General features: G+C 37.8%; 1 protein-coding gene across 1 annotated transcript; it reads left to right on the plus strand.

The window, feature by feature from the left end:
* Window positions 1-594, plus strand: LOC148765637 (putative F-box protein At1g47790). The gene has a single exon (XM_088811871.1). It carries the CDS (start codon window positions 1-3, stop codon window positions 592-594), a length of 594 nt encoding a protein of 197 aa, XP_088667997.1.
* Window positions 595-19,075: the final 18,481 nt, after the last annotated feature.

Raw genomic sequence — 19,075 nt, forward strand, 5'->3', positions numbered from 1 at the left:
ATGTCGAACTACTTTCCGACGGAGCTCCTCTCCGAAATCCTCGTTAAATTGCCAGTTAAAACCCTAATCCGATTCACCGCCGTTTCGAAATCATGGTGGTCGATTATCACCAGCGCCGCCTCCATCGCATTTCACCTCTCAACCAACAGTAAGAATCAAACCCTACTCCTCACGCGCTACGGTCTCGACAACAAGCTCGATCAGTTTTCATTGCTGAAAGTATCTGAAAATGGAGGTTTTGGTATCAATTCTTCAATGGTACTCGAAGCTCCATTCGAATTCCCGATCGAGTATTCCAGAGTAGTGGGTTATTGCGATGGGCTTGTGTGCTTATCCGACGAGACCGGCAGGAATCTTGAACACCGCCATATTACTATATGGAACCCATGCGTTAGAAACCATCTACATTTACCGCTCCCCAATATCAATCCAAAAGAAGGTCACTGTGTTGCACTAGGTTTTGGAGTTGCTAGTCATGCCTGCATTAAGGTTGTGAGGATAGTTAATATTTACAAGAACCTCGGCGATGATTTCGGTTTAATTGTTCCGCCACAAGTTGAGGTATTTTCCGTTGATAAATGGAGGTGGCGATGATTTCGGTAACACTAACCCCCCTCAACCTCCGCATCTATTATTATTATTATTATTATTATTATTATTATTATTATTATTATTATTATTATTATTATTATTATTATCATTATTATTATTATTATTATTATTATTATTATTCTTATTATTATTATTATTATTATTATTATTATTATTATTATTATTATTATTATTATTATTATTATTATTATTATTATTATTATTATTATTATTATTATTATTATTATTATTATTATTATTATTATTATTATTATTATTATTATTATTATTATTATTATTATTATTATTATTATTATTATTATTATTATTATTATTATTATTATTATTATTATTATTATTATTATTATTATTATTATTATTATTATTATTATTATTATTATTAATAATAATATTATTTAATTATTTTTTATTTTTTTTAATTAATTTGTTTTTAATTTTTTTGATTTTTTAAAATTTTTTCAATTTTTTTTTCGTTTTGTAACTTTTTTTCTCCATCAGGTATGTTAATCGACTATGATGAACTATAGTCAATTAAGGAATCGACTACTAAAAATTACAAATCACAACTACAAAAATGCAAACTCAACTATATTTTACAAAAACAACCAATATACAAACATTATAATTGATTTATACAATTGGAATCAACAAACAAAAAATTCAATTTTTTTTTTTTAAAATTGGAGTCAATGAAGCATATTAATCGACTATGATGTGATGCATAGTCGATTAAGAATCTGCTACTAAAAGTAACAAATCACAACTGCCAAAAAATACAAAATCAACTATAAATTACAAAAACAAAAAATATACAAACATTATAAATGATTTATAGAATTGGAATCAATAACCAAAAAATTCAAAAAAATTGGAGTCGATCAACCTTAATCGACTACCAGAGCATAGTCGATTAGTTTAATCGACTTTGAACATGTACATAGTCGATTAACATTTCAGCATGCGCGAAATTCTCTACACGCGCCGTCCTCCGCCCGATCCACTAAAAAACCCTAAATCAGTCTCCCCATCGTCACCACACCGCCGCCACAACACACTATTCCACCAATCCCTAACAAGAATAAAATAAATAATTCATACAAAAAAACACAAATTAGCATTTCAATGTCCAAAAAAAAAAAAAAACATAAACGATTCAAGGCATTTGTCAATCATTGTTGGTCACCCCATAAAAAAATTCTGAACACATAACAAAACCAACACTAAAAATAATTAAAAAAAAAAAGAAAAAAAAAACAAGCAAATACCTTCACCAACATCAATTGCAACAGTGATTTCCTTATGCCTCATCCTCATAGCCGTCAACGTCATCAGCTCTAACGTCGTTGGTGGAAAACACCGCCGCGCGCCAACTACAGATCCGTCACCACCCTTCACGCGGCGGCGAGAGGCGGTGACAAACACTCTCCACCACCACCACCACCGTCGGCAACCTCTTTTTTTTCCTTCAAATTCTAGTCGAGAAGAGAAGAGAGAAGAGAGAAGATAGAAGACGAGAAAAGGAGAAGAGAGAAGAACGAGAAAAGAAGAAGAGATAACGGCAAATGAAATGAGTTAGGGTTTTAAAACATGAAAATGTGATTTAATATTCATAAGGGTGGTTTGGGAATTATTAAAATAATATTTGAGTGGGATATTAGATAAGGGGGTTTTCTCTAATTATTTTTAGGAGGGGGTGTTTCCTTAACTCATTTTCCTAGATGATGGGGTTCTTGCTAATTATCCCTAAATATAAATTGCACCCCTATACTATCATTACTGTCGCATATACCCGATGTATTATAAACTGCGATAAAGTGGCCCCTGCTGTTAAACTATATAAAGAATCTGTATATTTTCATAGTTAATCGACCATTGCATTAGATGTTAGACAAGTTCAGACGAAAATACCCATATATTGTGTATAAAAAATGTGCCTATTTCTTTCTCTCGTGTACTCATTTTTTTTTCATGTTTCTTCCCTAATTTTATTTTCCACAACCTAAAAATTTCACCCAGCTTTTCTAAAAAGAAAAAAATATTTTCTGAAAATTATTTATACTTTCCTTTTAAATTTATGAAATTTTGCAATTATGTTCCCAGAATAAAAATATCACCCAAAATTCATGATTTTTTTTTTGATAAAAAATTTAAATTCTTTTTAAAATTCTGAAAAGAAAAAAAAATTGAACTTTCATCCTAAAAATTCTCGATTTAAAATGTTTCCCGTAGTTCTAATTCTCAAAATTCATGCATTTCATTTTTTACGTCCAACCATTACAAGGCATATTTTTCTAGAACCACTTGTCAATGCCACCGAAATGTTAAGTAATAAAGTAAAAATTGGCCAAATAATAAAGTCAAAATATATTTATTTATATCATACAAATGTAAGGGTAAAAGGGTAATTAAGCTACATAAACTAACGGTGTTAGATATTTGAGGGTTGACCGTTAAGTGGAGTTGCCATATTTTGTCGCATTTTGTAGTATAGTGAGGTATATGCGACACTGATATATTACAGAGGTGCAGTTTGTATTTAATCCTAAAGAAAAATCCCTTACAACCTAGTTTGGTTGGAAGATTAACTCAAATTAAATACACAATAAAGTTTAATTTGATGTTTGATTAACTCAATATTTTTTTAATTTTCAGGTTGACCCGGAAAAGTTATTTTGAAAATTGTGCCTTGATAAAACAATTCATTAAACAATTGTGCCTTGATACAATACATTAATAACAAAATTGTTCTTCTAATTTCTCCTCTCTTTTACAATGCCAAATTTCATTAACTTAAGAAATACTAAATTAATAAAATTTAAAAATAAAAGTGAAACAAATTTGAAAAACATATATATTTTTTATTTTTTAAGACAAATAATAAAAGAGAACTTAAAAATAAAAAATAAATATTTATTTGTTGATCGATTAAACTGATCAAAATAGACTGCTTAGATGAAGAGCTTATAATGAAAATAAAAAACCTACACTGAAAATAGACAAATTAATTGGAAAATTTAGACTGAAAATATGCATCTTAGATTGAAAATGGGGATTTAGACCGATGAGAAAAACCTTTTATAGTGCGTGGTTGGCGGAAATTAGACGGTCGGCGATACGAGACTGGTAGGGAGAGACCGAGGAGTGGAAAAAATGTCGGGGAGCGAATGTTGTTTTGAGGATCGATGGGGTGGATGAAAATAATGTATTGTCAGGCTAAAATGTTTATTTTCAGTATAAGCCCTCTAATTAAGTTGTCCGAGTAATAAATGTGAAAATACGACCGTCTTGATTTGAAATGGCATCACTCCTCAAGGATGTTTAACAAACTCTTAGTGTTCAGGGATGTTTAACTAACCGCTCCTTAAAAAATGTGTGTGTCTACTCACTCTCTCTCTCTCAATATATATATATATATATATATATATATATATATATATATATATATATATATATATATATATATATATATATATATATATTGATGTTTAAGAGAATAAATTGAGAATAAAATTGTGGCTAAGTATACAAAGGCATAGCCAGAAAATTTAGGAACCAAACAATTTGTAAACTTATACAATTCCTTGGAGATCTTCTTACAGTTCTAGTCCCCATTTCTAATGATACAACTGCATTTGAATGCATTAGGTTAGTGTAGTGCCAACAAAGCAATGTATAATTAATTGACTAGTAATTTTACTCTTGTAACTCTGGTTTGAGTTATAAGTGACCATATTAATGCCTATTGATCCAAGAAAAGAAAAAAAGAAAAATAAAATCAAACATACTAATGCAGTAATGATTTGGCCATCTTCATCAATTTGAACACAATATATACATATCAATTGGAATAATTATATTTTTCGTCCTTATACTATACCACTTATTCATTTTGTGTCAATGTTTGATAACCTTAACATCGAGCTGCCTACATGGATGCTTAAATTTTTGCAGCATTTGTAAACATTTAACGACACAAACAAAAAAAACTTGTTTGGTAGCCTTTCATTTAACATGCCCAAATATGTATTTTGCGATTTTCATTGCAGGGTATCGATTTGTTTCCAAGAATTATACGTACAACCTAGGAAAATGCTACATATCAATTCCAAAAACCGGACACGTTGAAAAAAAGGAAAAATACAGTTTCCGTCCTTCAATTTTGCATCGATTTCATATTTGGTCACTCATGTTCACAAAAAGCAAATTTGGTCCCTTATATTTTAGAAATTCAACATTTTTAGTCATTCCCATCAATTTTCCATTGTTACTTATGGAATCATGCGTGTGCCCACCACTGTCTTAACGGACAGACTAACGGTAAATTGACGGAAATGACCGAAAGTATTAAATTATTGAAACATGAGGGACCAAATGTGTTTTTTGTGAACATAGGGACCAGCTGTGAAATCAATGCGAACTTGAAGGATGAAAACTGTAATTTTCCCAGAAAAAAAATTGACATCTAAAGAAATGTACTTCAAAATAAGGTTCAAATATTTGCAATATTATAACGAAGAATCAAATTCTTGGGAAGAGTAGAAACTTCAAATGATTTCACAATCGAGGTTTATCGTTTTGCTTTACGAGAAGGTCATCAAAATCGAACATGCAACATATCACAAGATAGACTAATATTTTTGTCTCCCTTAAGTACCAATGTATTTTCACACGTTAGACAATATATAAAAAATAAACGCAAGCACGAGCGACAATATTTGCAACCTATTTGACATATCTTTAAATCGAAAGACAAGTCGTATAAAATGTGTATCGAACACATCAAGGTGCGTGTGATATAAACAGCAGAATCGAGAGTTGGGGGCTTAATGATATACCTAATTGGGCCGACCCAATGGTCCCCAATTTATCTAATAATTAAGCCCAACACACGAAAGCCCAATCACCTATAATTGGGCCCACTACACGAAAGTCCAGGCACCTTCAAAGTAAGGCTTGGGCCCAACAAAGTAAGCCCAACCCAATCAACGACATATAAATAGATGTTTTACTCATCTATTAAGGTAAGTCCTATTATTCACCAACAATCTAGAGTTTTATTCTCTCTACTATCTCTACGATCCGTACATCTGACTTGAGCATCGGAGGGGTTTCCGCCGGATCAACCCCCGTCTTAGTTCACGTATGCTCATTTCGCAGGGACCTTAGGATCATCAAGTTGTCAAGCTGCTGATCCGCTTTGCTCTCCCAGCTCGTTTTCTACACTACCCCAGGTGATCTAAGTAATTAACATCATCATTTTGGCGCCGTCTGTGGGAACGATGCAAACCGGATCACGTAGCCAACAAGATCCTCCTGAGGCGTCTGCTCGGAGAGAAAATCACACAACTAACAACCTCCCAGTCCGTGTAGGCTCTGGCTTGCCACCTCCTCCACGTGCCGTGGATCCGCCTCGCGAGGTTCAGGTGATCCCCCCTCGGGACCCACCACTCGCCAATCCGCAACTCCCTGCTCCTCGAACGGTTCAAATAACCGAGGATGCGCTTCAACGCATGATAGCAGAAGCCTCAACTCGCGCCGCCACCGAGGCCGTGACCCAATATATCGCTACGATGGGAGCAAACGCTCCCAATGCGATAGCAGCACCAGCTCCACCTGTGATGCAACCTGTGGCATCACCGCCAGTCCATAACCAAATAAGTGTCTCATCCTCCACCTCGGACCCGCGGTCCCGAGTGCAGCTATCCACCAATCACAAGGGGGCACAACCCAGACAGCAACATCAGCGCTCACCCCCATGGGGGAATGCATCTCCACAGAGAGTCCCTCTCTTTAATGAGGGAGAAGGCGAAGTAAACAGCAGAATGTCTCGCCAAATTCCCTTCCCTCAACCGAACAATCAAATTGGAGAAAGAATGACCGTCCCAGTAAGACGCAGTCCTTTCACCATCGACATCCTCAACGAGGTATTACCTCAAGGAGTGAAGATCTCGGGGTTACCTCAATTTGAAGGGACCACCGATCCACAAGAACACATAGAGAAATTCAACGACATGGCAGATTTGTATGGCCCGACGGACGCTGCGATGTGCAAAATGTTCCGCACCACTCTCTCCAAGAGAGCTATGAATTGGTTCAACTCTCTACCCACGGGATCGATTGACACCTTCGCTCGGCCGTCAACACGGTTCACTAACCAATTCGCCATCAACAAGCAGTATGCCAAGACCCCAGCCCACTTTTTCTCTGTAGTACAGAGAGATAACGAAACGCTCCGCAACTACATCAAGCATTTTGTAGAAGCCGTCCATGAAGTCCCCAGTGTAGGGCAAGACATGCTCTCTGGGATTATGCAACAAAACTTGAAGCCGGGTAGATTCAAAGAATCTATCGCCGGAAGGCCTCCAGGCAACCTAGAGGAGTTGCTGAACCGAGCTGAGAAATACGTGCGAATAGAGGAAGCTTCTACCCATGCTCCTCCCAAGAGGAAGAGGGAAGATGATTGACAGGACGTTAGAAGACGAGATGATAGACGTCCACCACCCCCATCTCAAGGCCAATCATCTTCCTCATACAATCGGTTCACTCCGCTAAACACTCGTCTCACTAAAATCCTTCATGTGATAGAACAAAGAGGTTTAGCAGAACCTCCAAGTCCTATGCAGCCAAATGCGAAACGAGAAAAGTCGGATCGCTACTGTCGATTCCATAAGGATAGAGGACATACTACCGAGGACTGTGCACAACTCAAGGTAGCCATTGAAAGACTGATCAAGCAGGGCCACTTAGGCGAGTACATCGATAAGACTCGAAACAAGCGCCGTGATGACCTCCCACGCCGAGATAACAATCGAGATCAACCACAAAGTAGAGAGGAGGGAGGTCATCGGCGAGAACAAGATAACAATGATAATCAACCCACCCGGGGAGTCATTGCATTTATCTCCGGAGGACCGGCGGGTGACGATTCACAAAATGCGAGACGCAACCTTGCTCGGTCAGCACGTATGAATCAAGAGCATGCCTCTTCATCCGCGTCTATCTACCAGATACGGAGACTGATAATAACATAGTCTTCAACTCTTCGGACCTTGAAGGTCCAGATGAAGATCATGTCGATGCATTAGTAATCACAGCGTCGGTGGCCGACTTCTTGGTTAAGAAGATATTAATGGACGGGGGGAGCTCAGCCGACATCATGTACCTCCACGCTTTCAAGCAGCTGGGCATAGATAATGCCCGGTTTAGCCCCATCTCCACGCCCCTAAAAGGATTCACGGGAGAGGGCATTTTGTCCACGGGAGAAGTGGAGCTGCCCATCTCTTTAGGGGAAAACCCTTGTCGAATCACCAAGATAATCAAATTCCTCATCGTCGACAAGCCGTCCCCCTACAACATCATCCTAAGGAGGCCAGCAATCCATACATTCAAGTCAGTACCCTCCTCCTACCATCAGAAGTGGAAATTCCCTACTCCCTATGGAATGGGGGAAGTACTTGGAGATAGACGTCTCGCCCGAGAGTGCTATGCAAGAGCCCTACGAGAACCTTCCAAGAAGCCTAAACCGTCCGGAAGGGGAGACGACACCCAAAAACCCGACAAGCGGAAATGGGTCAACGTGGTCATTGAGGACGATAGAGAAATCCTCATCAGTGTACCTGACGATAGCATCAAGCTAGCGGCCGTCGAAGAGCTTAAGCTCATAGAGCTCACACCTGGAGATGATTCCAAACTCTTATGCATCAGATCCGACTTAGATCCAGAGATGGAGAAGCAACTAATCAAATTCCTGCGACACAATGGAGACGTGTTCGCTTGGAAATCTCAAGATTTGTCAGGCATTCCCCCTCAGGTAGCTCTACATCGGCTCAACGTCGACAAAAGGTTGAAGCCGATCAAACAAAGGAATCGGACATTCGGTCCCGAACGCAACAAACACATCAAGGCGGAAGTGGCGAAGCTTCTAGAGGCAGGTCATATACGACCAGTTCAGTACCCTGAATGGTTGTCGAACGTAGTACTCGTTCCCAAGCTCGGTGGCAAGTGGAGGTTATGCGTGGACTTCACTGACCTCAACAAAGCTTGCCCGAAAGACCCTTTTTCCTCTACCAAGAATCGACCAACTCATCGATTCGACCTCAGGTTGCGAGCTCCTCAGATTCCTTGACGCATATCAAGGATATAACCAAATCTTACTCGCCCCGGAAGACCAAGAGAGGGCCAGTTTCATCACAGACCAAGGCATCTACTGTTATCAAGTTATGCCTTTCGGGTTAAAAAGCGCGGGAGCCACTTACCAACGTCTAGTGATTGCAATGTTCGCAGATCATATCGGCAAGAATATGGAGGTGTACATCGACGACATAAGGACTCAGACCATTTAACCGATTTGGATCAGTGTTTCACCACCTTACGAACATATAAGATGAAACTCAACCCCCTCAAATGTTCGTTCGGAGTTCGGGGAGGTAAATTTTTGGGATATATGATTTCACAGCGGGGAATCGAAGCTAATCCCGCGAAAATCGAAGCAATCACCTCAATGGCTCCACCAACATCTATCAAGAAAGTCCAACAACTTAATGGTTGTTTGGCATCTCTGAATAGGTTCATTTCTAGATCAGTAGACAAGGCTCTCCCATTCTTCAAGATTTTAAGGGGAGGAAAAAAGTTCGAATGGGATGAAGCATGTCAAAAAGCGTTCATTGAGTTGAAGTCATATCTCGCATCACCACCCTTGCTTACAAAACCTCAGCCCGGAGCATGTCAAGGCTCTCCTTCTACTGTACTTGGCTACCTCAGTTGATGCCATCAGCGCAGTCCTCATCCGAGATGGAGGAAAAGGTCACCAACCCATATACTACATAAGTCGCGCCCTCCAAGGAGCCGAGCAACGCTATACCAATATGGAGAAGCTCGCTCTCGCCCTCATCAACGCAGCTCGGAAGCTTCGACCTTACTTCCAGTCACATCAAGTGGTGGTTCTCACCAATTATCCTCTGAAGCAGATACTAAGGAGTCCCGAGACATCCGGGCGATTAGCAAAATGGGCAATAGAGCTAAGTGAATACGGGGTAGAATTCAAACCCCGCCCCGCTATCAAAGCGCAAGTATTGGCTGACTTTTTAGTAGAAATGATCTCAGTAGAAGAGAGCACCTCCCTATCTACTTGGTCTGTCAGCGTTGATGGATCTTCCATAGCCACCGGAGGTGGAGCGGGTATCGTACTAACGAACCCCGACGGAGACGAATTTGAATATGCTCAACGATTCGAATTCACGGCCTCAAAAAACGTCGCTGAGTATGAAACACTGATAGCAGGAATCCGCCTCGCCCTAGCAGCCGGAGCGCGTAAGCACCTAATCCAAATCGACTCTTAGCTCGTCGTCAACCAAGTACTCAGAGCTTACGAGGCCAAAGAGGACACCATGGCCAAATACTTAGCTCTCACACACACTCTATTATCCAAGTTCGAGAGCTACGAAATTAAACAAGTACCTCGCTCCTGTAACGTTCATGCGGACAAATTAGCTAGGCTTGGAAGCTCCATGGCAGGCATCGAAAGTCGGAAGGTGACGCTCCTCACCTCACCTCAGCCGGAGATAACCTCAATCAATGAAGTACAGTACAACGAGGAGGACAAACCATGTTGGTTCACTCCAATCATAAAGTATCTCAAGATGGGAGAACTCCCAACTGACCTCATCGAAGCACGGAAGTTAAAAACGAGAGCCGCTAGTAATAGTGGGAGAAGAACTGTACAAACGAGGATTCTCATTCCCTTATCTCAAGTGCCTCGGCCCAACCACAGCAAATTACGTACTTCGAGAAGTGCATGAAGGTATCTGCGGAAATCACTTGAGCGGGAGAACCTTAGCTCTCAAACTATTGAGACAAGGCTACTACTGGCCAACGATGCACGAAGATGCAAAGAAGTTAGTATGGAAGTGTAAACCCTGCCAAGAGCATGCCAATATTCCTCACCTGCCAGCGGCATTGATGCAACCGATTGACAGCCTCATCCCCTTCGCCTAATGGGGAATGGATTTAGTCGGACCATTCCCGCCCGCCACAGGAGGACGCAAATTCCTCATTGTAGTCGTGGATTACTTCACCAAATGGGTGGAGGCTGAACCCTTAGCACGCATCCGAGAAGAAGAAGTCATCCAATTCCTATGGAATAACATTGTGTGTCGCTTTGGGATCCCACGTTCCACTATTTTAGATAATGGAACCCAATTTTGCGGCGACAAAGTGAAGAATTGGTGCCTCGGCTTGGACATCTAACAGTTCTTCACATCCATAGCCAATCCACAAGCTAATGGCCAGACGGAGGTCACGAATCGCACCATTCTCCAACACCTTAAAACAAGGCTTGGAAGTGCCAAAGGGAAGTGGGTGGAAGAATTGCCTAGCGCCCTATGGGCTTATCACACAACCCCACGAGTAGCAACCAGAGAGTCGCCTTTTAATCTAGCTTTCGGCACAGAGGCTATTGCACCCGTCGAAATCGGCGAACCATCATGGCGAATCACCAACTATGATCCCGCAGCCAATGAAGAAGCTATGCGAGGGAGCCTCGACCTTGTGGATGAGCTACGAGAAATTGCATGCATCCGACAACAGATGTACAAAACACGAATGGCCAAAGCCTATAACTCAAAAGTCCGCCCTCGATCCTTTCAAGTTGGAGATTTAGTCCTCCGAAAAGTAGAAGCCTCGCACCCCATTGGTAAGCTCGATCCAAAGTGGGAAGGACCATATAAAATCACAAAAGTGGTCAACACTGGAGCATATCGTCTCGAGAACCCTGACGGAACCCTATACCCAGAACCTGGAATATAGGGAACCTCAGACGGTTCTACGCTTAAGGTATACATCTACCTTACTTAAGATCCGTTGAAGTTACCACCCATACCTTTCTTATACGAAAATTGCTTACAAATCGCTACCCCTGAAGGCTCCGCGACCTTCCACGTCACTCGTCTTGCAAATCTATCCCTACATACGAGGGTAGTCTCTACTCCATAACGAGGTGCGTAAACATCCCACCTAAACTAGGGGGCTAGTAATTTTACTTACATCAGCAATTCATAATCACATCTCATCATCTTCTTACAGATTGAGAACCAATTACGAGGGGATGCATATTACTCGATCAATGGCCCGAAGAGCGAAGACACTCCATACCACATCGCCAAGGGTAACAATACTTCCACTAAAATATATCACACACATGCTCTTGAATATTCATACTAACGTGATAAAATCATTCCATCTAACAGGCATGATCACGCAGCAAATCGCAGCAACTCACGAGTTGATTTCATATCCCGGAGTGCGAGGAAGAAAAACAATCCCCGTAGTAGGGTACGTGAAATTGCATAGAGACGCCAAAGGAATTCAATCGACCACCAGCACAGCAAAACGAACGAGTACAAGGAAGACGTGGAAGAGGAACAAGTTTAGTACAATCACTTACAAGAATTTTTATTCAGTCAATTTATTTGCTTTTGCAATAGTTATTTCCCTTCGCCTCACGTAGGCCTGTGACATTCGCAATTTATTTCCCTTCGCCTCACATAGGCTTGTAACAATTCTCATTTGCTATCATTGAATAAATCAAAATTTTTGCTTTACTCTTTGTGCCATTACATCCATACAAATTACCCATTATAATGAGTTCAATTTAATACAACCCTACAAACACTTAGCGAGATTTAGATAATCCATATAGCCTGGCCAGCTGGATTGTCTAAGTCTCTTTATTTGTTTCACGAGGTGTTACTTTTAAAACGTGGCCATGGACAAATATATTTAAGACCCAAGCGGTCCGAACAAAGGGCACGACCCTTAACAAAAACCTTGGGAGACTGATCCCCTCCTCAAGTACATCGCGTGCAATGCTAAATGTAAATACACATAAGCAACGCATTAAACTCTTGACAATGTCAAAATAAATAATTCAAGATATCAAACTTCAAATGTCAAATATTGAAGAAATTCAAACGAAATAGTAGAGGACATATCCATCTACATCAGCGATAAAAATAAACTAAGAAATCCATAGCAAATAATAATTAAAAAAACAAAAAAAAAGGTCTAACTGTCCTAGCAAATAAGTCTAAACTCCCCCACCACGGGCGGAAGACGCCCCTACAGTGCGGCCATCAGCAACCATGGCATCCACGACCTCTGTGCCCGTCTCATTGACATCTGCCTCATCCTCCTCTTCATCGGATACGCCGGCTTCCATCCCACGAATGACCCTCTCACTGACACCACCCGCCTCGCGAAGGTATTTGCGACAGGCACGAACTAATGGCTTATAGACCACAGCCAAAGCATGTTCCTCAATCATAGAAGCACACTCAACACTATCTCGGAAGCCAAGCTTGGTTTCTTCCACGATGGACTCCTTATAAGCAGCACCACCTGACGTCGCGAGGAACCTCCTCCCCGTCGCCTTCTCAACTTCGTATTTCTCTTTGAGCTGGTCATAACACTCGTTCAACTTCTGAACATCATCCTTATACGCCTTCGCCTCACCTCGGAAAACCTCGAGCTCCTCTGTCCTCTGAGCAAGCTCCTCTATCCTTTGAGCAAGCTCTTCCGTCCGTTGAGCAAGATCGGACCGCGCTATCTCCAACTGGCTTCGAAGTTCATCCTCACGCGCCTGACTTCGAGCCCGCTCCTCTTCCTCCCTAGCTTCTGTTGGGATGTGAAGCCCAGGATTCAATGAAAATTCGCAAGAGGTTCTAGATTAGCCGGTTTTAATTTTATTAACATACTTTGATTAGATTCGTTTAAATCGGAATAAATCTTATCTAGCAACTTACAGTTTTCGCGAGCAGATCCGTCAAGCCTTCTACCTTCGTAAAGGTAGCTGTCCAGAAATTTCCAGTCCTCTTCCTTCACCGATATCTCCGCGACCGTTGAACCGATCGAGAAACCCTTCGGACGGGTTGTAGATCTAAGGGTTAGGAAGCTACTGTATGAATTTCGAGCGAATCGGACAAAAGATTGATTTATGGTGAATTTCTTCGCAGGACTGCTCAGAAAATTCGGGATTTATAGTTTGCTCTAAAAACCTATAATCTTCTATTGTATATCCCGGATTAATAATTCTTCTACAAGGGTGGACTTGTACTTGAATAAATCTAAACCTATAATCGAGAATTTAGAGAGAAAAGAAGAAGAGAAAAAATATTTCTCTCCAACGTGAAATAGGCGTCTAGGAGTTATTTTATCTCATCAACCTAATCTCCATTATATATAGCACAAGGAATTAGAGTCACACATAGAGAGGATTACATGGGAACAAGTCCCACTCCTTCTATAACTCTATATAGTCGAAAATTGCAGTCCAATGGAGACTTAATTTTCGGCTATATTAATTCCAATATATAATATTAGTTGAACTTTATTTTCTGGATTAATTAGAAAATTCATTGGGCTACAATAGGGACTAAAGGAGAAAATATAAATCGGGCAATTAATAATTAATTAAATCCAAACTCATAAAAGAATTCATTTAATTAATCATTAAATAATTATTTATTTTCCACTACCAAATAATTATTGAACTCCCGTTTATATTCTCAAATATTACATTCGAGCTCCGGTCGATCATTACTTAGATTCTCCCCACATTAAGAAATTTTATAACCACCAAATAATTTATTCACTGCTACATAAATTAAATGGTTTTTTTTTCATGAGTCTTACCCGCTTAACTTATTTGAGAGTGCCGGATACGAAATCCACCTGACCAGGGCTTGGCATAAACAAATCTTATAAACTACTCAAGGGTTATTATCAATCCCATATTTCAGAGATGTGGATTCCTTTCGATAATTAATTTCCACCTATTAATTCTTAATGTCTCTACCCAACGCACCGGGGGCCATTTGACTCAATATAGGAATCTCTCCCATTGTGACATCAAAGTAGAGATCATCAATTAAATATGTACGTTAATTATCTAGGGATTAGGAGAGTAAGTAATTTTTTGTCAACTAGAAATAATACAGTTTCATTTTGAACAGTGATGAAACAATTATTTCACTTTGTCCGGTTCAACACATGCCCGGTGTGCTAGCACAATAAGTCAAAACAATAACTCCAAAAGTTATTCTCTATTTACTGTGATCCAGACCAATCACTTAAATATTGTGCTACAATCTTTTAGTCCATTTCCATCTAGATTGTGAACATTTATCTTTATATTCTAAACGAACTTTCGAAATGATCTTTATGTGCACCGTAGCACACCATCTCGAATACTATTAGAATATTAGACTTATGCTTTTAATTAATTGACAAACAATCAATTAAATGCATTGAATACCTTAGTGCAGATTCTCATAAAATGATAATAAATTATTTTATTAATTCAATAATAAAATTATGAAGCTAAAAGCGAGACTTTTAGTCTACTATCCTAACAATCTCCCACTTAGACTCAAAGACTCGCAGCTCAACATCTCTAACCCATCCATAGAACATATCTATAGGGCTATCATCCGATGTAAAAGCACACATTGTATATCTAGCAGAATATGCAATCGCAAAATTGCATAATCCTCCCACTATACGTTTTCACTTCCTTAGGAAAATAAATCTCCCACAGTGATAGCATGCTATAGAAAAATTACTATGCTCGACCATTAATTATTGAGTCGTACCAAGACTATCCGCCTAGTAAACTAGTATATAATCTTGTATCTTTGAATACTTAAGAATATACTTTACCGCAGTCTAACATACTAGCCTCAAAATAAATTCACATTTGCTAACTATGCAAGATGCAAAGCAAGATTTGAATTTAATTGTTTACTATAGCATATGTAAGGCTTCTTTCACAATAAGAACTGCCTTCAACATCTCTATCGCATTATGTGTTCAAAGACACTAATTTCTCGACAGAGTGACACCATACCTGAAAGAAACAATTCTTTTTTGGAATTTGTACATGCTAAATTTGGCAAGTATTTAAATCAATATAACTTGTCCGTGACAACTTAATGTCCTATTTCATAGATCCTATAAAATGATCCATACGACATAACTAGTTTCACTCAAGTTATCCATATTGATTTGACTCAAAAAACAATACCCTTACCTAAATAATTTCCAAATTATTTTCTAAAAGGAAATTATTAACTAATACGTCTTTTAAGACTTTCACCACGCTTCCGTTACAAAATGTGATATATCTAGATTCCTAATCAAAATCAAAGCATTGATGCTATGATCAATCTAAATATCACATAATATGCGCACTTTGCTTAAATTCATAAATGAATTTATTAAGTTTGCATTGCAATGCATATGACACAAAGCTAAAATCCATTTCATTTGCATCGTGAAATGCACTCGTCAAGAGATACGAAATCTTGACATCCATCTACCAAATTAAAACATGGCACTGACAGATTTTAGAAATTTGAAATAGACTAAAGTGAGGCTACTAGCTAGAAAGTTTCCTCGTAGTCGATCCATTTCTTTCTGACAGAACCTTCTTACTTTAAGCCTAACCTTTTAAAAAAAATTCACTTTTCTCTGTCTAATCATTTCCATTTTGGATTCTTATAGCACTAAGCCAATTTCTTGCATCTATAGAAATGGGCGTTCATTCATAGTTCTAGGAAGAAACTATATGTTTATCAAGAATCTTGTTATCACTAACATTCTATAAACATACAATCTTACGATTTCGTTATGAATCCTCCCACTAGGATAAATCACCCAAAGTGTAACACTAGTAACTTAAATTCCTCCCACTGGAAAGTGGCATTGGAATTTCTATACTAGAACACAAGCAAAACTCTTAACGTATTTAGGGTATACTAGAAGATTAAGACGGTCAAACTTCCTTAAAACTTCGTCATTAGGCTATGTAGTCCAAAACATGACCTTCCTTTAAGAATACAACATTGATACAAATCAATGCTTTCTTAACTCTAGGAATCAAAATGGACCACTATTATTTTTCTCTTAATATTCCATACAAGAGACATTTATTTCTAACTTATCTTCTATCAATTGTGTTCTCCGGAAGCATAAATGCTAACTGACTCCAGTTCAGAATAGTACAGCGATTGTACGTTTAAACAATCTTTAATTCGGCAAGAGTCATTGGATACTAACTTAGAAGATCTTAAGTTCTTAAATAAATAACCGTCTCAAATGTATATATTAGAAAAATAAATAATACTCAATAAATCACTATAGATTAAACCTTCTTCAATAAGTATTAATTATTTTCGTCGCTATATTATATTCTATTGTGGTTCAATTTGGTACAAACATATCTAGGACAAATCCTTAGTTTATCAAAATGTACAATAACTTATACCCATAAAGTTTCGCCATATCAAATGACTTGATATATTTATTCAAATGCTTATCTGTCACGGTCTTCAATTTCTTTAAGACCTCAGATTTATGTCGCATAATATGAATATATCTTTATCTCGAGATATCATCAATAAATTAGATGAACTACTCAAAACTATTTTAACTAGGGTATTTGTAGGTCCACATACTATAGAATAAAATAAATCCAAAAATTATTTGATCTTACTTACACTAGGCCCATCAACCGGGCACATGGTTATTTTACTTTCCAAATAAAATTCTTAGACTGGCAGTGCCTTCACTTTTCATGAACCGTAAAGGCCCATTGTAAATCAGTCTCCAAATTTTACTTACAGTAAAATCCAACCTCTTGTAAATATCAAATAATCATGCCATGGATACGAAACGAATATATATATATATACTCTATTGAGGTTAATTAATAGTGTTATTCATTGAATATAATAGTAGTGCAAAAGATTATCAATATATTTATTATCAATCAATGTGTCTAAATAAAATTATTTATTTTCCACAATGACCAAGCCATTATTAAATAAACAAACTATTTATTTTAAACCATCCTATAAAAGAAAAATAAATTTCTTCTATTTGGAAGACACAAAATGATAATCTCTAAATATAAAATCCTACTTTCGATTTGAACATACTTAAATGTTACTACTATTATAGATGTCACGTGAGTGACAAGAAGCCTAATTATTAGCTAGCAATTGAAGGATTGACTGAATATGACTTCTAAAAGTGCCTTATTCGATCTTAGAGGAGAGTAAACTCTATTTGAATTCCCCATAATAATTTCAATAGAAAAGATCCTTTTCTTATTCAATTGAAAATATTAAAATTCAATAGATTTCTTTTGGATTAAGTTGATCTCGGTTTCCCACTGATCTTGGTTTCTAAGAGTTCATGAACTTTCAAAAGACGTATAGTCTTTCGAACATGAAGACTAACCAATAATCCAAATAAATATGCATGTATTCAAGAGGTTTTTAACATGGCTACAAATTAAAACATAGTTCTAAATTTCTCACGTTACTAAGAAATTCACTATTATATTATTTTGTACTTGCCATGGGCTCATCGTAGTGTTTCTATATACTGAACCAAAATTCAGTATATAACACCGAACCAATTAATCGTCCTAAGAAAATAAATGAAGAACTAAATTTTCTTCCAAAAATTCACTTCATTTATTAACTCACGAATTTCCTCAATTAAAATACATATTTAAATTCCTCAATCGAAAGGCAATACTTAATATATTATTATAGGTCGATCAATCCTAGCAAGGTGAGTCTACAAAGTGGATCTAAGAAATATATCATTAATTGCTAGAGAATCAAGCAAATAAACTTAAACTAAGGGCATCCTTAAGAACTCTAGATTGTCACATAATATGGCTCCCTCAAACCAAATTTTGAAATCAACCGACAATCCATCACTATGAGGAACCGGCAGGCTACGGAGTGTAGACAGACTACAAGTTTTCAATAGACAGACATGTAAAACATCTTTAATTTTATTATCATTCCAATTCGGCGGTCTTGGAAAATAAAATTAAATAGTCGGTTACTTTGGTCCAATAAAATATAACAGGGACTTCGGAGTGAAGTATAGTTATAATTATATTTTATTGTTAAGTGTTTAACCATCAAGTCATCTTTAAATCAATTGTTCTATGATATCCGTCGACTCGGAGTGAGACAAACATATCACTACAATTTCTTTAATAATTATCCGTTAGGAGACTTTTCTAGATAAGTTTATAATTAAAAGTGCCCAGAGTGGGTGCGAAATTCGATAAATCTCCTTCCTCACAATTAATTAATCCATCTTAAAGCCTATGATGGAGACCTTAGGATTTATACGTAATAAACTCCCCGATACACTTAATATTTTAAAAACATTTTTCATGAGGGAATCTATGAAAATAATTACAATGCTCAATTTCTAGATTCTCTAATTATATGTCTTTGGACTATCAATTAATTTTAAATTTGATTATTCTATGATATCTATTTTCCACCACATGGAGAAAATAATGTATCACTATAATCAATTCCAAATTATCCATTTAGGAGATTTTTCTAGATAATGTCTATAATTAATTATGCCCGGA

The sequence above is a fragment of the Erythranthe guttata genome, chromosome 13 (assembly GCF_056151865.1).
Source record: "Erythranthe guttata isolate IM_541 chromosome 13, IM_541, whole genome shotgun sequence".
NCBI lineage: Eukaryota > Viridiplantae > Streptophyta > Magnoliopsida > Lamiales > Phrymaceae > Erythranthe > Erythranthe guttata.

Bases quoted from the DNA above. Each gene is read 5' to 3' on its own strand.
- LOC148765637 (XM_088811871.1), top strand. From the start codon at position 1: ATGTCGAACTACTTTCCGACGGAGCTCCTCTCCGAAATCCTCGTTAAA.